At 39.9% G+C, this 24887-nt stretch overlaps 1 protein-coding gene across 1 annotated transcript in view; it reads left to right on the top strand.

The window, feature by feature from the left end:
* LRP1B (LDL receptor related protein 1B) overlaps positions 1-24887 on the top strand; it is a 748625-nt gene that overhangs the window by 697244 nt on the left and 26494 nt on the right. The window contains exons 75-83 of the mRNA XM_060279545.1: positions 2862-2996; positions 4581-4700; positions 6000-6241; positions 8776-8999; positions 10236-10342; positions 13039-13155; positions 14528-14701; positions 16494-16619; positions 17925-18089. Of these exons, the coding sequence (XP_060135528.1) occupies positions 2862-2996; positions 4581-4700; positions 6000-6241; positions 8776-8999; positions 10236-10342; positions 13039-13155; positions 14528-14701; positions 16494-16619; positions 17925-18089 (1410 nt within the window). The remainder of the gene's footprint in view (positions 1-2861; positions 2997-4580; positions 4701-5999; positions 6242-8775; positions 9000-10235; positions 10343-13038; positions 13156-14527; positions 14702-16493; positions 16620-17924; positions 18090-24887) is intronic.

The raw sequence follows: 24887 nt of genomic DNA, 5'->3' as shown, positions 1-24887 counted from the left end.
TCTCCTCACTGTTTCCTCCTCACAACAACCATGTGAGGTAGGTTAGGCTAATAAATGGTGACTGGCCCAAGTTCACCCAGTGATCTTCAAGGCTGAGTGGGGATTTGAACCCTGGTCTTCCAAGATTATAGTCCAACACTCTAACCATTACACCACACTGGCTCTACAAAGTTCATCTTGGACACTATCTCTTGTTTGCTTGTTTCCTACTAATAAACCTATTTAAATACTGTAAAACTGTAGTGGAAAATATTGTGACAGTTTTTCTAGAAGAAAGGGATGTATTTTTAATTGTTTCTGGGCAGTAAGAGGTGGGGGAAACATGCTTAGACGAGCTTGGCTGTGAGTCCTGGAAGACCACCTCCATTAGGGTGGGTCATAAAAAACTTTTTTGGGAAAATGTTTCCTCCCTTGATCTTATATCAGGCGTATGGTATAAATATAGTGAAATATCAAATTTGGGACAAATCGGTTAATATTTAGACCCTGCTCCTACAGATTGAAATTTTGCCTCACCACGCGTGATGAAAACATAGGAATTTGACTCATTTATTCTCAGTATGTTAAATTGTGAACTAATAAACATAAATTTTAGATTTTATGTAGAGCAATAATAGTTGCATACTATTATTTTATGCAATATTTATTCATTTAAAATAAAACATGTTGATAATTTACATGAAAAACCAATGGTTTTGAACAAATTATATGGAACAATTAAGCAAACTGTGTACTAAACAAGTAAACATAAACAATAAAACACCACTCATATTATGTGTTGCGTCAAAACATCACATTATACTTAATTACTTAGGTATAAATTGTACTAAATGCTTACATTTTGTGTAATAATAAAATTTAACAGAGGAGCATATTTCAATTGTTTCATTGCCTGATGGAAATTACATTGGTGGTCATGTTACACCGGTTGATAGCAAGGTGAAATCTATTGCAAATTCTCTTAACTCATTTCTCAGAGAAAAAGACCTAGTGTGAGTCAACTTGCAGCAGTTGCTTGTGATGGGACAAACACAAGCATAGGTGCCCCGGGAGGAATTAAGCATCTTATTGAAATAGACATTGGCCGACCATTGCAATGGAATATTTGCCTCCTTCCTGCCAATGAACTGCCTCTACAACATCTCATCATTGAACTAGATGGACCCACATCTGGGGCTAACACCTTTTCAGGGCATATTTGGAAATTACTGCCCAGTGTCAACGATTTGCCAGTTGTTGAATATAAATGCTTTGCACAGTCAGATTCAATCCCAGAAATGCCATAAGTAGTTTGGAAAAATCAATCTACTGACAAAAAGTATTTGTGGCAAGTTACATCTGCACGCATCTCTGGAGAATTCAGCAGTGACTTACAGCTGCTCAAAATTGGCCCATAGCAGGTGGCTCCCTAGTGCCTGACATATCTGCCGGCTGTATGGAACAAATGATAAAATGGTCGTAAACTTAAAACATATGAGCCACCAATAATCAGGAACATGACAAACAATGAACTGTTAAATATTGTGACCACTCCATTAACAATTCCAAAATTCAAGTGCCATTTGAAAATGGTTGAACGTGCAGTGAAGGGGGTTACTAGAGCATCTAGGATAGTTATTGGAGAGAAAAGACGTGATGCTACCATCAAAACAACAATGAACAATCACTCTAAATTCCCAAAACAAGAGACAAATAAGGACTTTGCATCAAAATAGACGTTTAGTGTAAGGCATAAAAGCATATTTTTAGCATGATATAATATGGTGTACATGTACCATGTATGATATTGCAGAAGGCAAAATTTTATTAATTACACAAAATGTAAGCATTTAGTACAATTTATACCTAAGTAATTAAGTATAATGTGATGTTTTGACGCAACACATAATATGAGTTGTGTTTTATTGTTTAATGTTTATGTTTACTTGTTTAGTACACCATTTGCTTAATTTATCCATATAATTTGTTCAAAACCATTGGTTTTTCATGTAAATTATCAACATGTTTTATCTTAAATAAATAAATATTGCATAAAATAATAGTATGCAACTATTATTGCTCTACATAAAATCTAAAAATTATGTTTATAAGTTCACAATTTAACATACTGAGAATAAATGAGTCAAATTCCTATGTTTTCATCACGCGTAGTGAGGCAAAATTTCAATCTGTAGGAGCAGGGTCTAAATATTAACCGATTTGTCCCAAATTTGAAATTTGACTATGTTTATACCATACGCCTGATATAAGATCAAGGGAGGAAACATTTTCCAAAAAAAGTTTTTTATGACCCACCCTATTCTCCATGCCTTGCAGGCCTTTTTCCACCTGGCCTGGGAGGACAGGGCCCTGACTGACTCCAGCTCCAAACACTGAGGCTCCTGAACAGATTATTGGACTGGGGTGTTTGTTCATTGTTTGCAATCATGTATTTTTTTCCCACGTTGTAAACCTATTTGAGCATGGTTTTAGCTATGGAAAGGCAGTATAAAAATAAAATTATGTCTATATGTAGAATACAAACTGAAGTTGGTTTGGAGGGCTCACTCAAATATGGCGTTATCAAATGAAGTAAGAACCAAGCTGATTATGGGAAAGGAGGATGGGTCTCATTCTTGATGCTCCAAACCATGAAGGATTGGAAACATGGCATTACAGTATATACATCCATATACAATATCAGGACTAACTTACTTCAAAACAAAAATTAAAGCTGACTTTCTTTGGAGACAAAATTCTTCATCAGCTATGAATGAAGACACTGGCTATGGATGTTCTGTATCAAACATGGAAATAAACTAAAATCCATTTGATTTTGCATCTTTTGTTATTTCCAAAATTTCCTATTTTGTTATTTCTAGGCTTAACTGAATATAGCTGCGAAAACAATGTGAACCCTTGTGGTGATGATGCATACTGTAATAAAACGAAAACACCTCTTTTCTGTCAGTGTAAGCCTGGATTTCAAAGGAACAGAAGGAACTGGCAATGTGAAGGTATTTGTGTAGAAACTGCTTTGAAATCCTTATGTTCAAAAACATTCCATTAAAATGAATAGCAACATTAAATGTCAAAAGATGGCCTTCAATTATTTTTGTTTTATGTATTCAAAAGCATTCTAAACCACTTAGTATTTAAAAATCCCCAAGTGGTATACAAAAACATGAATTGAAAACAGTAGAACAGTATAACAGAAACAGAGGTACAACACAAAAACCAGTAAAATAGTATTATAAAAGCAGATAAAAAAACAGAAATTCAGTTATAAAAAGGTCCAAAGTTACTGTATATATTTACAATGAATCTGAAACAGCTGACAAATAACAATCAAGAATGGTTATGAGATGTCCACTTTGGGGGTCTGAAATTAATAACAACAAAACCTTTTATTTTGAAGTAGGAAGTTAACCATTCATAATAAAATTCTTGTGTTTTTAAGCTCCTGCAAAATTATTAAGAATTTGGCTGCCTTTGTTATGCCTCCCCACCCCCTTAACAGATACAGATTAAAATAAATAATACCACAAATTTTCCAGAAATGAAGGTACTTAATTGCAGGGATTCCAAGAATCTATGAGACCACCAGCATTAGTCTGCCTTGTACTCCTTAACTAATCTGGTCTGTGGGCAAGTGAGGTACTATCAGAAAAGTGAATGAGAGAGGTAGATTGGGGCTTGCTTTCACCTAGGAGGGTAACTCCCCAACTGCACAGGGGACTATCGTATCCTTCCTTGTGTCACATTTCCAACAGGATACCTTTGTGACAGCAGCCCCATAGCATTAATATCTCACATTTATTTCCATACCTCAACCAACACTCTTCTCATCAAGGAAAGCAATTTATTTTTTCCATGCTTATAAACTCTGGAACTATAGGTTTACAGATAAAAGCAGTTATAGAGAACACCTAAGTCTGGCATTTTATTTGGGCCATCGTAATTCAACTTGGGGAAAGGAGGGACAGTCTGAAGTAAATAAAAAGGAACTCCATTCATTATGTGACTAAAGCATGATGTAAGGGTGCAGATCAGGCAGCAAACAGATGAAGCGGTTTTGCTCTAGTTTTAAAGGTAGGCGAAAGAATGTTGCAATAAATAAATAAATAAATAAACAAATAAACAAAAGTCCCAGTGGAAGACAACATAAATAAAACAGAGACCAAGCGAAAGAAAGCTAGAGAGAAAGGCAACTTTCAAAGTTGCTCTTACTCGGCTACAGCCCAACTTCATTACCCAACTTATCTCTCAGTTTTAACAGAGATTCTTTGGATTGGTTTTGAACAGTCTCATATGTCTACTTGGTGTCCTGAAGGGACTGCCTATAAGTTGCCAACTGCCCATCTTGACTGCTTAAACTCTTTTCAATAGCTAGAATAATATGCCAGAACTCAAATCTGAGCATCTTTTGCTTAGTCTAGGAGTCTAAGGTTAAACCTGTAGACTGAGCTAATAGCTATTTTCTTTTTTTAACAGTTGAATTGCTTTGGGCTTTTAAAAACCTTAGTTCCAGTTTTATTGTTATCTGTCACGACCTTTGACAATGAATTGAAAAAGAAATGATAAAGGCTTTTCTTTCCTAGATATCAATGAATGTGCAATATTTGGCATCTGCTCCCAACTTTGTATCAATGTGAAAGGATCATACAAATGTACTTGTGAAAAAAATTATAAAGAACGAAACAGCAGATGCATTGCAAAAGGTAAGATGACAAAACAAATTGAATATACTAGTGGACATATTGGCCATGATCCTTTCCCACAGAAGTCCACAGTGCTCATGAGCAAATGAATCCCTGTACAACTCAACAGACAATTCCTTCTCTTCTCCCCATCCCTACCCCCACTCCCCTCCCATATGCATATGGAAACAGTGCACCAGGACAGTCTAGTCATTGGGAAGTCTCTGCAAACCTCCAATATCCTTATCAAGCCCTCCCAATTCTGCATATCTCAAGTTGCTTAAAACCTGGCACCATACTGAATTAACGGCTTGTGGAGGTGTACATCCTATTCTGCAGTCCAAGTGCATTGCTTTCATGTGTTGCTATTTATATCACTGGGGAGGGAGAGACAGAACATTATTGAGCCTTCTGGGATATCTCTATGATATGTGCTGAAAAGAATAACACCCTAAGTGAAGAGATAATTACAGCTTTGTGCTTGCATCTCTTACGCTTGAAAAGAGAGGCATTTATGGAAACAGCTTTTTCTCAGTATCATATTCCAGATTGAAAAACCTTGAACTGTTGCTACTGAAGTGCAGAATGCCAAGTCACATAATATGCTGTTTAAGAAGAGATAAACTTTCAACTCAGAAGTACACTGTGGTTGATAGCCTCAAAATTAATTGATACAGCAAGGACACCACCTTCTCTAGCTTCCACAGGAGCACTAGTCGTATTAACTGGGAAATCTCCAAGATCATTTAAGAACTTGTCAGCTTCCACAAATCTATGGAAGTGGGTCATCATAATGGGCCTAAAACCTCCACAGAGAGAAGTAGCCACAGTAAGACAAAACTCACTGTGACAACCATGAAAAGAGTATGAATATACTTTCCTCTAAAATACACTTGTTTTGTAGCTAGGACTAGTAATATACTAAGAAAGACCCATGGTTGTCACAGTGGTCATGAAATTCTTAGCCAGCTGTGATAAGGCAGTTTTGGCTTGAATGTTGAAGTCCCACATAACAGTAATCCTGGGGAGGTTACTCAATATACCTACATATGAGACACTTGTTGCTAACATTAGATTATATTTTATTTGTAGGAAAGCCATAGGTTTATAGGGTTTCATTCCACACTACTCTTACCTCTGGAATTATTTTGAAACTGCCCCATTGACTTCAGTGGGGTTTAAAAGTATCCAAAGCTAAGTGGGGTGTGGATGGCAACAGGAGTACCCAAATAAATATGAAAATTTAACATACATGAAGCACATTACTTCTTAGTAGTTGAAATTTACTTTATTTTTGTATTTCATTACAATAATCTCCAGGCTCTGAAGATCAAGTTCTCTACATTGCTAATGACACTGATATCCTGGGTTTTGTATATCCATTCAACTACAGTGATGTTCATCAACAGATTGCACACATTGAACATAATTCAAGAATAACTGGAATGGATCTATATTATCAAGGGGAAATTATAATTTGGAGTACTCAGTTTAATCCAGGAGGCATTTTCTATACAAAGATCCATGAGGGAGAAAGGAGACAAAGCAGTAATGGTGTGATAGTAAGTAAACTAAGCATATATTTTTGCTCATTTTTAATTTGGAACTGGATTCCCCCCCCCCTTGGTTTTTGTATACTACATGTGGTAATTTTGAAATATAAAAAGTGCCCATTAATCAAGATTGATTACCTACTATTCAGATTAGCCTAGGTTAGTAATAATATGAAGGGGGCTCCCGCAGGGGTTTGTTTTTCATTCTGAAAAGCAGTCCTGGGACTACTGCCTCCTTTGACATCAACCTGCTGAATGTTATGATCATCTTCACAGATCCTCCACTAAATCCCTCTACGTTTTGAAATGAGGTGCGTTGTGACCATAGAAAGGGCCTTTTCAGTTGTGCTGCCTTCCCAGGGTGGCATATAAATAATTCAAATAAAGAGACTAATAAAACTTCAAACATAAATAAAGCATGTTGTGAATCACAATACCTCCCACAGGTTATTTCAGCTGACAGACTTCAGTCATTCAGCTTAAGACTTCAGGGGAATCTATTATAATTTTTTAAAAATTAGCTAAACGTTACATGCAACCAAAACAAGAGCCCAATGACCTGCTTCTGTGCTGCACAGCAGCACTGATACTGGGTAAATCAGAGCAAAGAAGCAGCAGGGGGCGGCAGGGTTAGCAGTAAAGACAAAAAGCACAGTGTATTGGTGGTTGGAGAAAAGCACATCTAGGTCATCAAGGTGGCAAGGCATGGAGTTCAGAGGATCCAGGCCTATTTTTATATTTATTTGTAGTTATTTAACAAAGACTTGCTGCTATTGAAGAGTGTTCAAATATGTTTGGAAATTGTTCTCCAATTTGCATTTTTATGGATAGTCCCCTAAATTCAAACTCTGTTTTGGTCCATGCATTTTGGAAACTGTTGTGCCAAACAGTAATACCATTAGGTCTTTGTTACTATCATATATCAGATCCATTTGTCTTATGCAAATAATTGAAAGCATTTATGAGTAACATAAGAACTCAGATTGTCTAACGCAGAAGCCTGGAATACCGCAGAAGCCCAATTCTTTAGATAAAGTCATTGCCCATGTGATGATCTCAAAGCAACATTGTTATGATGATATTGTGAGTTCTTCTTCAATACTCATTTAAATAGGGAGGGTAGTTTTCTCATTTTTCAAGGATTAAGTGTGTGTGTGTGTGTGTGTGTGTGTGTGTGTGTATGTACACACACACACACACACACAGAGAGAGAGAGAGAGAGAGAGAGAGAGAGAGAGAGAGAGAGAGAGAGAGAGATTTCGCCATGCAGTCCTTATCATATCACTTGGAGATTGAACTGACCTTTTGCTTTATGAAAAGAATTTCTTTAAATGTTTTCTGTGTACAATATATCACTTTGAATGCAAAGATATTATTCTGTTTTTTCCCCAGCTCATTTTTGAAACAATATAATACGCTCACTAGTGGTCATAGCTGCCAAGTTCTCCCTTTTTTTAAGGGAAATTCCCTTATGCTGAATAGGCTTCCTCGTGAGAAAAGGGGAAACTTGGCAGCTATGCTAGTGGTGGTATACCTGAAAAATTGAGAGCGAAACATTCTAGGGGAAGGGTCAGGGCTATAAACAAGAATACTTAGTTCAGTTCGGGGTCTGATAATCAGATAAAGCAGGTCTGCCCTGTGTTTTATACAACCATCAGGAGCTTGATAAATAAAATATCTGTTTTTTTTCTACTTGGCTGAATTGCAAAAAGAAAATTGTTAAGTATTTTGACAGATCAAAATATAACACCAGTAGGCTAAAAACCATTTGCTGGACCACGAAATGTGCAGGTCTGCAATTTCAAGGAATGTTCTTTACCAATTATGCTCCCTACAGTGAAAAACTGGGCTCCTGAACTGCTTGTCTGGTAGTGTCTAAACTTAGTGAGCTGAGCAAACAGGATCGTCCTGGGACTGCTACCTACTCTTCTATGCTTTTGCAGACAGAGCTACTGCACCCCATTTGCTCTTTCATCACCTGAAGATTTTGCTAGACTTTTCCTCCATCACCCCACTTTTGGGCTACTTGTTGTCTGCCTTGCTTTCATTGTCAGTTGGGTTCCACCTCCCGACTGCTTCATTGCTGCTGCATGGTACCTCAGTAGTTGCCAATTATTCATTTACAGTTATTAGCAAAATCCATAATGAATGTTTTCCGGACACCACAAAGCACAGGTGCCTAAATAGCTACCTGTTGTGCTGTGGGACGGAAAGCTTGCCAATTGTGACATATCACAAAGCAACCATCTGGCAACCCTCCTACCTATTATTCATATTTTCCCTACAGCAATTTATTGTAGTCATATGGAACTTGCAAAAAAAAAGTGGAGAAGCTTTGGTGACTGCTGATGTTAAACCTCAGAATATATTTGTTGATACTGATTTTTCCATGTTTAATTGTATGATATTGCAGACTATTGAAATCAATGCCTTTTTAATTCTTTATTTCAAAAGTTCATTTGAACTCAGTATTAAAATGTTGGTTTTAAAATATGAGAAATGTATGCCCTTTTAAATTTAAAATCTGATGTGTTTTTTCCTAGTGTCCTGAATTCAAAAGGCCTAGAGATATTGCTGTTGACTGGATAGCTGGAAATATTTACTGGACTGATCATTCTAGAATGCACTGGTTCAGCTATTATACAACTCACTGGACAAGTTTAAGATATTCCATCAATGTAGGACAGATAAATGGACCAAACTGCACAAGGCTCCTTACAAATATGGCAGGAGAACCATATGCAATTGCAGTAAATCCTCCGAAAGGGTAGGTTGTTAAGAAGACTTTTTGATCTATTTTTGTTCTATGAGTTTGAAACCTAACTTTGTACATGTTATCGTTGGCTTTAGGAAATTTATCTTACTAGATCATTCAGTGTGGTTTCTGTGTCTTGGATGACTTTTGTTCAGAATGTGGGAAATAATTGTTACACATCTTTCCTCCACATTCTAAGCTACATACTTAGCCAATGCTAAGACATATCCTGCACACAACAGCCTATGTGAATAATATGTTAAGTGGTTCACCTGAGTCACATAGGTCCTACTCAAGCTTTAAATGAAGTTTAAACAAGTTTTTGTTTTAAGATCTCACTTATAAAAACAAACACAATTCTAGTGTGGCTCCAGAGAACTTACTTCAGACTAGCTCAAAGGTTTGGTTGAATTATTTTACAGGGTTTTGGTTGTTGTTGTTCAGCAGCAGACTCCCTGTGCCATACTGGGTAGTGCTGTTTAAGAAACTGCAACCCAAAGCCCAGTTGAAAATATGGAACTTGTAGGTTGGATCTTTGGAGATTTTGGAGATTTGCCAGAGGCAAGAAGAGAATATGCACACTGGAATCATGCACATTTATTTAACAGAACCCCACCCCTCAAAGTTAGAATAGCAGAGAATATGATTAATTCAACCAAACTGGAATGTACCTGGAAAAACAAAGCATGCCTCAACAACAAATTGGTGATCTTAGCCAAGGAAACCTTGAAATGATGGCAGCTCAGGTACACTAGTCAACAAGGGAACACACAATGTATTAAGAGGTCACCACTGACTGACAATTGCAGGGTAAGGATCACTTGTGTCATTGCCAGGCAGTGTCACAATATGGTGGCAGAGACATCACCATGAATGATCAAAGCTACTCACTGGCAAACAACATAGATATCACATAGATGTGCCAATATGAGATATACCTTGCACAGTGCTGAGCCACTCTCTGTACTCTTTACTGCTGCCATAGAATGCCTGCTTGTACAGGTTTGGGCCCTCCTATTTATAGGGTGCAAGATGCCTTTACATGATTATGGTAAATGCTAGGGCATCTGCATTTAATGTTTGGCATATAGGATGTTATGATATAGTTGGCATATAGCTGATGTTCAAAAGAAAATGTTTGCATTCTTAGTTGAAACCAACGGAAGATGTTGACAAAGTTCAGTTGGCATCCTCTACTGTTTATGTAAGCTTGTCATTTAGATGTGTTTTCGTGTTTGCTCTTTCCAGCATGATGTACTGGACAGTAATTGGAGACCATTCTCATATAGAAGAAGCAGCAATGGATGGGACCTTGAGGAGGATATTAGTACAAAAAAATTTGCAAAGACCAACAGGTACGGAAAACATTGATTTATTATACCCTCTCTTAAGTAAATTCTTTTCCAAAGACTCAATGTGTTAAATGATTTTTTTAATCTGTCACAAGGATACTGACAAGGGTACTACAGTACATGAGTTAAAAATGGTTGTTATATTTTAAATATTCTTACCCATACTAGAATTAACTTTAATGCATTCTAATTCAGCTAAGAATAATTAAGACATTCTGTAGTTCATTCAGAGGTAGTGAAGGTGCTGATTGTGCATTACGTCCCATTCAGTAGACCACTGTATGCTGCACCGGATAGCGTCATTCCTTTCCTTTTGTCCCCCCTGTCATTTTTTGATGCTGCAGATATGTATCTCTTTCACCTATCCAGAATTAAGCCTTTCACAATTTCCTCTTTTTCTCCCGGTGGAAGATCAATTTTGTACTTTCAGAAGATCTTTTGTTGCTATATATAACTTGCAGTATTTGATTTACGCTTATTACCTCAGTAGAAATAATAAAAAACCCTTTCATTCTTATAAAATGTCAAATTGTTACAGCAGCAGCAAGAAATTAAACCATTTTATGGTTCAAATGTTTTTACCATCTGCAGCTCTTAACATGACTCAGATCATCAAAGTAATCATTTAATCATTCCTTACTAAACCATGGCCTATTAGATTTCACTGTAATGTCATTGCCTACAGGCTGATAAGGCACAGTTCATCATTGTTCTTGGAAGCTGTGGACCTCCAGATAATTGTTTGACTACAGCCCCCATCACCCCCCCCCCCCGGTGTGCCTGGCCAATGGTCAGGGACAGCAGGAGTTGCAGTGGGGGCCAAAAGTTCTAATTCCCTGTCTTAGAAATGCTAATACTTATAAACTGTGAAGAAATGTGCATAGGATCAACACTATGTTAATAGAAGTAGCTTCTCATCAAAAAAATTTTTGGGGTGAATTATATATAGTGGTTTGCAGTATCCAAAGGGACCTTAATTCTGCAGTGCAGCATGTCAATGAAAAAAACAACAACAAGGAGGAAAGGGAATTTTCTCTAATTAATTGACCCCTAACTTTCATCACTAGATGATCTCAGGGCAGGTCACACAACAAAACAGAAATACAGTAACATAAAATCAAACATAAAATACACAGTAAGCGCATCACTATGTAAAATAATATACATGATCCCGCAACTGTCACACTCTGATACAAAGACCAATGTTGTTCGCTTAAAAGCCCAAAATAAATATTTTCACCTGACACCAAAAACTAGCTAATGTTGGCACCATTCTAATCTATGAGGAAGTGTGCTCCACAATCTGAATGCGAACACCAAAAAGGCCTTATTAAGAGACCAGATTTGTTAGATAATGGAATAAATGGTCTCCCTGGTGAATCTCAAGTTGCAGACAGGATAGCATAGGGGGAGGTAGAAGAATTAAGGATTCTGTTTATTAGCCCTCATTCAGCTTCCAAGCACCAATTAAGCACCTGCAGAGTTTCACATTATTCCAGTAGATAGAGCTGGATGTCATCAACATACTGGTGACAGCTCACACCAAATCTCTGTATGATCACTCCCAACGGTTTCATATATATATTAAATAACATGGGGGACTAGATCTTTGATCTACCACAACATTCAAGTGGTCAGTCAGTGCTATTTTCTGGAACCAGTCCCATAGGCAAGAGTGGAACCACTGTAATAATGTGCCTCGAGCTCAGAGAGTTGGTGAAGAAGGGCTGATGGTACTGAAAGCCACTGAAAGATCAAGTAGAATGAGCAAGGTCCCACTCTGCCACTTCTTCTGCTATAAAACATAAGATTAAAATAGGTCCAAATAATGTGATATGATTCTTGTTCCTGTTCTTCTGTGGTAGAATTGTCAACAATATTGATTCCTACTGTTCTTACCTGGCCATATGAGTGCTCTTGCATGGATAGATCAACAATGTAGCTATGTTTTAAACATTAAAGTACTTATTGCTGTCAAAGAAAGTGTATCTTCCAATACACATATATAAACCTAGAACTGCAGTCCTCTATACATTTAACTGGGAGTGAGTCCCATTGAACTCAAGGATATGCATAAGCAACCAGCAGCATATTGCGTGGATGAAATGATTGAGAACATCCTACTACAGTTCTTTGCATGTCATTCTATCAAAGTTTGACCAAACACTAGATGGTTGTCATACCCATTATAGTCACAAGCCTAATCCAGAGAATATCCCAGGATGATTACAGCTCAATAAGTGAAATCAGCATTGCTAAGCAGATTAAATGATCTGTTACAAACAGACAGGAGGTTATAATGCAACTAAAGTTGGTTCCCGGAATTTTTGTTTAATCGCACATAGCCTGTGCTGAAAAGTTATACAAAAGTAAAGGTAGTTTGGATCATTTTTTGATCACTTTATGGTGTTATGCAGTACTGGATATGAGGACTGACACAGAGTAAAGATACTGGATAGTATTCAATGAAGTTTTGCACAGAGTAGGCCCACTGAAATTAATAAACATGGATAAGTTAGCTCCATTAATTTCAATTGGTCTACTCTGCGTGAAATTTTGTTAACTATATAAAAACCTAACCTTACAAGCAAACTTCTAAAACAGTGTTTGTGTTCTTGCTATGTACCGAGTATGTGCTATTTTTCTTTTCTTACTATTTTTCAAGAGAATTGTTTTGAGAAAAATGTTGTTTTTTGCAGGTCTTGTAGTTGATCTCTTCAGTCAGCGCTTGTTCTGGGCTGATTTTGAATTATCTGTAATTGGAAGTGTCCTTTTTGATGGATCTGATTTGGTCATATGTGTGACCAGTAAGCAAGGTATGTATAATTTGAATCAATTGGCCACAGGCCCTAAATTGAATCACAACGTATATAAAAATGCTGCTTTAAAGTTTATTTCATCTTTTTAAAACTAGCTTACCATCTTTGGAACGGTTATTGCAATCTAAGGCAGCACAAAATGGGATTTATAATTTATATTCTACAAGCAGTAAACCAAATTCTTTGCTTAAACTACACCATGCAAATACATTTAGTCTTATAGATAAGTCTGCAGCATAGGGAACCAGACAGAGGGCCTTCTCGGTAGTGGCACCCGCCCTGTGGAACGCCCTCCCAGCAGATGTCAAGGCAATAAGCAACTATTTTACTTTTAGAAGACAACTGTTTAGGGAAGTTTTTGATGTTTGATGCTGTACTGTTTTTAATATTCGGTTGGAAGCCGCCCAGAGTGTCTGGGGAAACCCAGCCAGATGGGCGGGGTATAAATAATAAATTGTTGTTGTTGTGCTTGAAAAACAAGTTTTCAAATTATAATTTAGACAAAGTTAGGCTAAAGTAAATTCTTCTTTAGTGCAGGGCTTGTGATATGAACAAGATGTTCTTGGGTATTTGTACATGTATGAGTCTTTGAAACTATTAGAAAGTAACACTTGAACATCTCCTCCTGGCATAACAGGATTGGGCTGTGGCTCTGGTCATGAGGGAGAAGAAGAAACTCCCTGGGAAAGTGGGAAGCTCCCAATCAGTTTTTTGCTCCTGCCTGAACAAAGCAGTCACTTTGCAAGGGAGATGGACTCTTCTCCCACTCTTTCAGTACAAACTGCTTAGATCTAAGATGCCCCTCAGGGGCTAAGCTAGAGATGCCAGGCTTCCTACTTTCCCTGATCTATTCTGACTTCAAAGAGACAGGGCTGCAGGGAATCCCCAAATCCCACTCACTCTGCCTTCTCCTGGCACAGACCTAATCTAATTGGCAGACCTGGAAGAAGAGGAATGGAGTGAAGTGGACATCTCAGAGGAACAGTCCCTAGAATGCCCACTACCTACCTTTACAAGTCCTTAGCAGCCTTAGGCTTGAATACTACGCTTCCTGAGTCTCCCTGCCCAAAGGACAGTGATCCTCCCAGAAACTCAACCATCCACCAGATCTGTGCCAAACCTAACAGTGGTGAAGAAAGCACTCTATGATGAGGGCTGTGGTGCACTCCAAATACTGTAATCAGTTTTTGTCTCCTGATACATTCCTCCAGAATCCTGCAGCAGATTGATGGGTGCCTATCGCTAGCAGGGAAATCTTGTAAACCCTTCATCGCTTGGGCACTCCAAATTCTGCTTATATCAACTAGCAATATGTTGTTACCAGATGATAGCATCTAAATTGACATGTACACATTTCTTCTTCTTTAAGGATTACTCCATCCCCATAGAATTGATATTTTTGAAAATTATATATATGGAGCAGGACCTAAAAATGGTGCATTTAGAGTACAAAAATTTGGTCACGGCTCCGTAGAATATCTAAATACGGAGACAGATAAGACAAAAAGTGCCTTGATTTCACATCACTACAAACAAACATACTGTGAGTATATTTTGTTACTTTTCAATGCAATATTTTAAGATCTTTATAAATTTAAGACATCATATATGGAATATATATATGAACAAGTGATCACTTCATAGGTGTTATGCATGCCGTCAACGTGTACTCAAGTGAGTTACTTTCTGGCGTCCTGGGGATAAGTGGATCTACTGGATCTACCTTTGGGTGGTGCAGATTGCTCTTTAACTGATACTGATAGCCAAGTGTGTTGTGGTTGATGAGAAAAGGGGGAAGAGGAGAGAAGGGGTGTGGTGGGGGTAGGAAGCATTTCATGGGGGAAAAACTAAAGGTAACCAGTACACTTGCAATAATAGACCAACTGCCTTCTTTCCTCAATGCAGTTTGTCTGATTTTGGGTCTCCCCATCGAGCATGAATATTCAGCAAAGAGTTGGGTGTGCACTTTTAATGTTGCCAATTAATTGGCTTTGTTATCTTGTAATAGTCATAATTCAGTTGCCAGGTATGTTTGTGGGGTGAAATTAATTAAGATAAACTTATCTTTGGATTGACTGTATTTTCCAAGTAAAATTGTTGAAATATTTTAAAATTAAGTTGTCTTTTAAATTAAAAAGTCTTTATTTTACAAAGCACCGTTAACTAAAAAAATCTATTCTGTATAAATACTTCAGACATAAGAATATATCTTTTTTTATTTCACCACAGCATATCATATAAAGTGAAGAAGATTACTCCCAATAGTTATACTGAAAGAAGAATATTAAGTTGGGAAACCTAATTGCCCATTTTGATACCTAGCCAAAGCACTTTGGTTCAGTGCTCTTTTTATTCCGGAAAGTCTACTGGGACTTTTAGATCTTGATCAAGCAGAGATAATACCCAATTTAGGGTCTTAAAACATACTCTTAGTTAATTATAAGTATATTTCTAAGTGCTTGAAACATAACAGACAGCGTGATTGATGCACACCTATAGAACTGTGGAATAAATATAAATTATTCTTCTAAAGCATAGAACCCAGTTGGAGAGCTTAAGATATGGCCTGCTATCAAATATTATAATTCCCCATGCTCAGCCCTACCACATGATAACTATGGAGCTGAGTGCACAAAAGGAGGAAAATACAGATATTAAAGGATTAGGAGAAAGGGTCTGGGATGATGCAATAAGTAAGTAAATATATGCAGCAAAATACCAAAGCTAATGCTCCTCAGTGTCACAGCCCATGCGGCTAAAATGTGACCACAGCTCAAGGTTTAGGGGTATCAGCTTTGTTTTCATTTATGCAATGGATGCCCAATTATATCATTAAGAGAGATAAAATGCAGTCTTAAACATCTCAGCTCAGAAGCAAGTCCCATTGAATTTAATCTGAAGAGACAGGTATATGATTGTGTTGTCAGTTATGTGCTTTAATGCCTCCTGTTGAAATCAATATACTTAAAAATTATTTTGACTGGATTGTTTTCTAAGTAGAAAATTCTCCAACCTGTCATTTTTCTGTATCACAAGTTTCTGATTTTCTGCACCACAGGATTTTAAAGGAACATTAATCTTAATTAGTTGATGATGATTATTAATAATACTTATTAAAATAGTAATAGAACAGCAGATTGCTTTAGAAAATATTCACTGACAAAAATACTATTTCTGGAATTAAATGCATTGCTAATTAAATAAAGCACAAGTTGATTCATAGAGATTTGTTCAGGGCATGACTTAATTAATTTAAGGCCTTGGCACATTTGTTTATTCTTTATTTCAGAAATAATCCATTTATGCATTTCTGATTTTCCTCCCTCTTCAAACAGCACTCAATCCTTGTTTGGAGTTTACCTGCGAGTTCCTCTGTTTACTCAACCCTTCAGGTGCCGCTTGTGTATGTCCTGAAGGAAAGTCATTGTTTAATGGAACATGCACTGATTTAAGCATTTTAGGTGGGTATTATGATTTACTGTACTCAAGAAAAGATTGTGAATGTACAAGCTGCTAACTTGTTTGTCTCCTTTTCGGCAAATGGCCAACAGGAGAACCTTGCAGAATTCTGAATTTCATTTCCTTTGTTTTTGTATATAAAGGTCTTAGAACTGATGCAGGCATAGGCCAAAGTCAAAATTCTTTATTGCGTTAGCGATTAGCCATAGCAAAAACCCGACCAACATCAACAAGTAATGCCGAATACAAACAATAAGATGATAAAATACATAAATAGCACTGAGCTACAAGCATAACATAACAAAATAAAACATGAATTACAATAACAGATAGGGCTAGTATTTAAAACTCCTAAGGCCGATTATAGAATTACTGGTAGAGACCAAGCAGCTAAGAACAGGGATGGACTTGAATTAATATGTGCTGGAAATGTATAAGTGTGTTAATTGTCCTGTTCTAGATCACAGTCCCTATCAAGGAATCCCTACGTTTCAATGCCAGCACAATAAAAACAGCCACCACATGTTATTTGAGGATTTGCATCTACTAATAAGAATTTCAAGCAGTTGTCTTTAGATACAATGGAGGGCAGGATCCAGGAAAGAAGTTTAGATCTTATTGAATCGTATAGGGGGCACTGAAATAAGAAATGTAGAAGGTCCTTTCATACTGCAGGAGCAGAGGCGCTGATCGATAGGGATTTTAAGATATATACTGCAGGCATTGGCAAACTCGGCCCTCCAGATGTTTTGGGGCTACAACTCCCATCATCCCTAACCACTGGTCCTGTTAGCTAGGGATGGTGGGAGTTATAGTCCCAAAACATCTGAGGGTCTAGTTTGCCTATGCCTGAACTAATGGATGAGTTTCCAAAAACACTAACATTTCAAAAACTGTAACAACTTCAGAAAAAAACTTACTAAATTGCATGAAATGCATGGAGAATTGAAAAGTGTTAACTCTGATTTGTGCTTCTCTGCTAAAATCTGAAATTGCACATTCATTTCAGTCGTTGAGCAGAGCAAGAAATATTATTATTTCCTACAGCCATATCATGTTATGGATATGGAAATGTAACCGTGTTAGGAGGCACTAACAGAATCATTCCTGTTGCACCAATGCATATTTTTGCCAAGGTGAAAAGTAGCTGACATACGTTATTTGTAAAGGCAAATATGCACATTTTTGCAAGATTTCTGAAATGCTTATAGCTCACATGATTCACATCATTCTAGCATTCATTTTCTTTCAATGCCTGGATTAACATTTATAGGAATTTGATCTGCATGTTTATGCTTTAAGTACAGATGATACATGTAAGCTGACTTGTGAAAATGGAGGAAGGTGTGTTATTAATGAAAAGGGAGATCAAAGATGTTACTGTTGGCCAAGTTATTCAGGGGAAAGATGCGAAACTAACCACTGTAACAACTATTGCCAAAATGGAGGAACCTGTGTAGCTTCTGTCCTTGGTGAGTATTTAAACCATTTTTAAGTGAAAGCTGTTTTTTTTAAAAAAAAAAAAGTTTCAGTAGTTGATGAAATACATGCATTATACAGGAATAAATAATCCTGATAAAAGAATGTACATGCACAGGAATAGCTTCCATATCTTTGGATTCTTCCAATGTGCCCCAAGAAAAAAATGTTGCAATGAGAGTATAGAGCACCCAAAACCGGCAGCAAGGCTTAATTAGAAAGGGTCTCCCCTTTGGAAACAGGAGTGAAATTCAGAGGGCCTTTCCCATTTCATGTCAGGTAGAACAGGGAGGTCTACAAATGATACTGCACCTGTCGATCTATGGATCAGACATATTACTTGGTATAACAACAAGTAAACAATTAGGCAGATCACAAGTTATTATTCATTGTGTGCTGGGGATTAAAATTGTGCTACACAATCTTGTAAATTATAGATCTTCATTATCTGGACACAAATGTTAATTTGTTAAACAAATCTCACCGGCAACTCTGAGATTTATTCATTAGTGGTTTACTTACAGTTAAGCCCTTTGGTAAATTCCTCTGTGGACATCATGCAAGTAGAGTTTGGGGCTGTTTTAATTAAAATGTATAAATTCGTGACAGTTGTATTGAACTCTTATAAGTGACCGAAGAAAATGTCATCTGTTAATTAAAAGCATAGCTCTGACAAACATAATTAAAACCTAAAGCTGTAATACTATTTTCAAGAAAACCAAAACTAGTAGGAATTTTGAAGAACAATAGCAAAAGTTCATGAAAAATGTACTCTATTTTTCAAGAATTAGTGTCCAAAATGCAACAGTAGAAATGAATTTATTGAACTGATTAACATATAGGATTAGATCCACATATTTGTAACAAATAGGGGGAGGGCAGAAGCTGACTGTCCTGCCCCCTACTCTCCTTGGTACCCCTTGGACACGTAAATCCCTCAAAAGGACAGAGACCTATTGAATGGGGTCAGTTGTGGTATGAGGAGCTGAGAGGGAAAGGGTATAACGGAGAAGCAGGTAGAGGGAGCCAGGAGCTCAGAGTTATCTGGGAGTAAGTACCATTGAGCTGAATGAGACTTATTCCTAAGTACACATGCATAGGATTGGATGTTGAAGCTATAATCTTATATTTTGTTACCAGTTATCAGCTGAGAATGCCACACCTGTGTGCCCAAAACCGAAACACCCATGATGCACAAGGATTTTGTGGAAGGTTTTTTGTGAGAAATGGTTGACACATTGATTCCCAATCCCAACTACAGCACAAGCCTCCATTTATTTCTATAGAAAGCTCTCATTTTTATCCCTTGAAGGGAGACACTGTTTATAAGTCTGTATATGCTAATGCTAGAAACCTCCATACCAAGATAGATGAAGTGAAGACCTTGGTCTTGGATGACAGCATTGATAGAGGGGGCATAAATTGAAACCTGGTAGAAAGGAAAGAACCAGCAGGGCTATCTCTGAATATAAACTCAATGGGAAGGACAGACTGGAGATAGTATTGCTAAGTCAAATAGGGTATTGAGTCCAGAAAGCTAGAAATGCCGAAACTGGCAGACTCCTCTACAGTATTGTGGTTGGTGATACCACCAGAGTAATTTAGTGAGTGTAGTTTGCCCCTAGGGGACCATCGTCTGATGCCTAGTGTGCCTCATTAGGCCTGTAGGCCATAGGTCCTTCCCTGCTGTCTTAGGGGGTAGGGATACTACAACATTTTGCGTGTGGAGGTCCCCAAATCACCCCTAAATAAATCACAACGTACACAGAATTAAGTTTAATGGTTTTTGGCATGAATTTGGCCACAACTTTATTAAAATCCAAAACAATGTGTGAGTGGTTGCGTAGGCATTGGTTCCCAACTGTCACCTAAGGACAGAACTGATAATAAGATAAACTTGCCTTGTCAACACGGGGAAATCCCCACAGGGAGAGACGGGGACCGGGTGTACAGAACTCTCCCCTCTCCCTTCAGGCTCCCAGAGGCTTCAATATGCCGTCCTGGCCCCTACCTCGGGGTTACGGACACAGCATAGAGCCACTGTATACCTGTCCAGGATTTCCCCACCACTCAGGCATAAACTTGGGGCCAACTAATCTTTAAGACCCTTAATACAAACATCATAACCAATGCCTAACCGCCACCAGAGCCGAAGGCTCGACCGCCAAAACCACTCACAGACCCAACCAAGACTGCAAACAGCCTCTGATTGATTCCAACCATAAAACATTACCCATTGTGGAAAGATGAACCCCATCGAGACGATAAACCTGGGCAGCGTCAAAAGAAATATGGGGATGAGCAATGATCAGCCCTCCCAATTCCCTGATTAAGTTAACTACCGCCCAATCCACCCGTCTCCTAGCCCGTCCGGTGGCAGCGAGGGATCGACTCCCCCGCCACTCTCTTCTCTGGAATAGACGGGACCAAATTTATCGTGTAGCTGGCAGCAGGGCACTCAATTCATGGATGTCATCACAAATTGAAAACCGCCATGTGCGACAGTCCATGGTAGGCAAATCATTTTCACCAAACTGCACCACAATTGCCGAGGGGAGTCCATCAGCGTGCAACTGCTTGTGCATCAATGGGAGAAATTCGCCCCACAACATCCCTCTCCTGGCCAGCCAAGACACATGCATGTGCAACGGGCGTCCGAGACTGGAACCAAGGCCCAACTCCTGAGCTCTGGAAATAAATTACTGGAGGAGCTATGACCCCCCCCCCGCAAAGTTCCTGGGCTGTCGTATTCACTTCTTTAGTGGCAGCTGGGCAGCGGGTACCTTGCCGCACATTTGGTCGCCCAAATTAAAATTAAATTTTCTTTATCCCGGGGGCACTGCCAACAGCTCATCCAAGTCCGCTTGCTGCAGGACGCAAACTTACTCCGGGCGAAGACGGCAAAACATTCCCACCCAGATCATCACTAGCGCTACGGGAGGACCGTTACAGGCCACTCAACCGCCCAGCTGCCCATCACCGCTGCAGGAGGACCCTCGCATGTCACACTCGACTGCACCAAAGGAATGAAATCCTCCTAAAGCATTCCCAATCTGGACATCCAAGATACACTTGCAAAGGCAAGCGGCCGAGACGGCACCCCAGTCCAGACTTGTCAGCGGGCTTGCCAGCCCCAGTGCAAGAAGCTGCGGCAGACAATCCAGTTCACAGCAATGGTCCTATGAAAACACAAGGAAAATAACAGACAGGCATTAGCTCAGGCATTACTACGACACTTCCCAACTTAAACCTTTATCCGTGTCACCCTTCCAATGAACCGTATGCACAATCCTGTCCCCTGACAGGTCCCCAGTGCCCAACCTTTGTAGCAGCCCTGCTTGGAAGGAATGAGGCACGTTCAGCGAAGGGCAAGCATAAAGCAGAATAACTGCCACACTAGGTGAGCAATAATGCCTGGTTAACGGGAAACCTTTTAATCTTTGCACTGGGAGCAGGCCAGTCCCCCCAAGAGGATGAAGAGCGCGATATTTCAGGTATCCCTAACTGGGCAAGGGCCCACTCCACCTGTGACCAGAAGCCTGATGATGGTACCCCTGCCCGCTAGGTCCGTCTTAGAGCTCCTGACTCTTAACGGCAAGCTCCAAGGCTGTGAAGGAAAGTCCTGAAGCAATAAGCCTCCAGACTCTCAACCCCGTGCAGGCTCCGACACACTTACCCCAACCCTTAATGCTCCAAAATGCAATGGCATGAGAAGGGGGGGGGTCCGCCTAGATACTTAACCCACAGACAATCTTAGCTATAGCTGTGGGATACTATAAAGAGGACAAAATGACTGGCTTCCCATCTGACGTCTAGTGAGGTTGGAACCTATCCCAACCCTCCAAAGCCCTGCGCATGACAAACCATTTGCAAGGGTCTCTGAATAAAAGCCGCACGATAACAGACATAGCAGGGCTGAATATGGGTAGTCTCCTGATCACCGCCATTCTGCAGCAAGTAAGCCATGACTTGCAGGACCTGCTCAGAAGGAGAGGACAAATACCTCCGAATGTCCGTGGACTGCCAGCTAAATGCCATAAGAGCAGTCCAGGCCTTCATTAAGACCTGAAGCTGAAGGGAAAATGGAAGCTATACCTTGTAATTAGTAATTATTATCAAAGTGACACAGGTAGGTTGGAAATTACAGCAATAACTGAGGGACCTGAGCCCAGGATCCAAGGCGCTTCCTAAGCAGGCTGAAAGGAATACCAGCCATATCATTAGAGGATCCTGGAATAAAGCGAGCAGCAGCACAAGAAGTATATGAAAGGCAGTGATATTCGCTGTAGCGTGAGGGCTGTTAAGCCAAAATGCTCACCACTACCAGGTATCGCACCAAAAGCGGACCGCCAATCACTGGGCTCCCTGGGTCCAAATGTGCACTGCTACTACAATGGGGGGGATTAAGGAAAGTTATGACAAACGATTATGTCACCACCCCAAGGGCGAAGCCATACCTGCATCCCCCCTGAAATAGGACCAAAAGTCAAGAACTTAGCATCATAGTGAACCTGAAGCACTGAGCCGGTTCAAGGCATAATGCCATGGTGAACTACCATAGCATTAACATAGGAATTGCAACCTGGGCATGGGTTCCACCCCGTTTCCTGTAGAACAGAAGTGGCAACCAGGGGCAACCACACTCATTGCAAGATACAGACCACCCATCCAGAGCAGATCTGACAAGCATCACTCGCTACAAAGGAAGTATTACAAAATAACTTCCTCCAGGGCAGACAGCCCCTCCAAAGGCAAATGGAATATTCAAGCATTGATGACCCATTGGTTTCCTAATTAAAAGGAAGGTCATCGGGCCCTCTGTCTAACCGCCGCCCACAGAACCCCCGACTCCTCAGTGGGGAAGAAGAGGCGACCAGGGAGGCTGTGCCGATGCAGGTGACACCTGATCTAGCCCAGAAAGCAAACAAACGTTATAATGGGTCACCCCAGTGAACCATGCCAAACTTGAGAGGCCCTATGAAGGAAAGTACCAAAAGGACTAGAATACAGCACAAGCGATTGCGCAGCCCATTGGCATCACCTTACAATAGAAAAGCTATGTCCCACTGAGAGTGCCGTGTTGCCTTAAATGTGCTCAACCACCTGATCCAAGGACTTCCACTGGAATGGAGTCGGTTGGGGGGGGGGCTGTGCGATGCAATCAATAATGGATCAGGCAGAAGGCAGAAGGGATATACTAGGTATAATCCCAAAGGGGACAAATAAAATCAAAGATGAATAAAATCAGTGGGGTGCCACCAAGGGCAAGGGATATTGACACATGTTTATCAACCTCGGATCAGCCTGGGGAGGAGGTGATTTGGGTTGCTGCAGGGGGGGGCACTCTATCAAAAGCATGGTGGGGGCCCTGCTGATAGGGCAAGCAGTGTATGACTGATACCCAAGGGCACCTCCCACACAGCTGCGTATGTATAAATATATATACATATACATATACATATATATACATATATATATATATATATATATGTATATATATATATATATACACACACACACACACACACACAGGGCCATGGCTAACAAGAACCGCTATTGCAGACCCAAATTCTGCTGCTAAACCGGCTTCCAGCACGTCTGCCTCACTCATAATGCTCAGGGGAAGCCATTCAAGAGGTGGAGCCCCATCGGAAGTCCACCCAACCTTGTCCCCAAGACCCCTGCAGGGCGCGTTTTGGGGAAAGTAAGCGTAACCCTGTAATATTTGAAAGCCATTAAGCCAAGACTTTAAAGATTTCCCCACCTGCGATGGGCCTGAAGGGAGGGGATGGCCCCCCCAGACCCCTGTAGAGGTCCAAGGTACCAACTGAATCGCATCATAGCCCATGAGGGATATACATGCCAAGGTATTGGAATCGCCATCCCCACCCCTCAATATACTCATCTTGGATCACCGACACCGCTGCCGCTTCCTTCCCGAAGATGGCACCCGGTGTACCAACAAGCATCCTCTTCTGGGATGCAACCTCTGGAGATGTCAGTGGTTTCCACCTGGATACATTCTAGCCGGGACTTGGAGACTGTCAACTGCCAAAGACTCATATACAGGATCCTGTCTGGAGGTGCCTGGGCAAGAGCATGTTGGTAATTTTAGAAGTCGGCGTAAGAATTGGCTTTGAAGCGACTCAAAAGGTGAGAGATTTGCAAAGGCCGCCCATAAAGGTGCAGCATAGGCCATTGTGGCCAACACTTTGATGCTATACACTTTCAAGGTCGCAGGGATGAATAAGGACTGGGCGAGAGTTGCATATGCTGCCCGAAAATGTTCCGGCCGGCACTGGCAGAGTGTCTTCCGCCAAAGACCCAGATCCTTGATCCTGTCTCAACATGCCAGGGCAAGACGACGCTGATGCCACTTCCCTCCAGAAGATGGTGCCCGGCGGACCAGCAAGTCATCCTCTGCATGAGATGCAACCTCTAGAGACCTGGGAGAGACTGGCACAGACTGACGATGAAGTGGAATCATCGTCCCCGCTCCTCTTTGCCTCCTTCTGGATCACTGCCTCCGATGACGCTTCCTTCCTTCCTTTGGGAGAGGCAACCTCTGGAAGCATCTGAAAAGGCCCCACCATAATCTGCAAAGAACTAAAAACATGTGAGGAACCAGCGACACCAACCCTTCAATGCACCTTCAATGTATTTTAATCTTTGTTGGAAGCCGCCCAAAGTGGCTGGGGAAACCCAACCGGATGGGCGGGATACAAATAAATGATAATAATAATAACCATAACAATTATTATCATTATTATTACTACCACCACTACTACCAT

This window comes from Zootoca vivipara, chromosome 1 (genome assembly GCF_963506605.1).
Source record: "Zootoca vivipara chromosome 1, rZooViv1.1, whole genome shotgun sequence".
NCBI lineage: Eukaryota > Metazoa > Chordata > Lepidosauria > Squamata > Lacertidae > Zootoca > Zootoca vivipara.
This window is presented reverse-complemented; position numbering and strand designations above follow the sequence as displayed.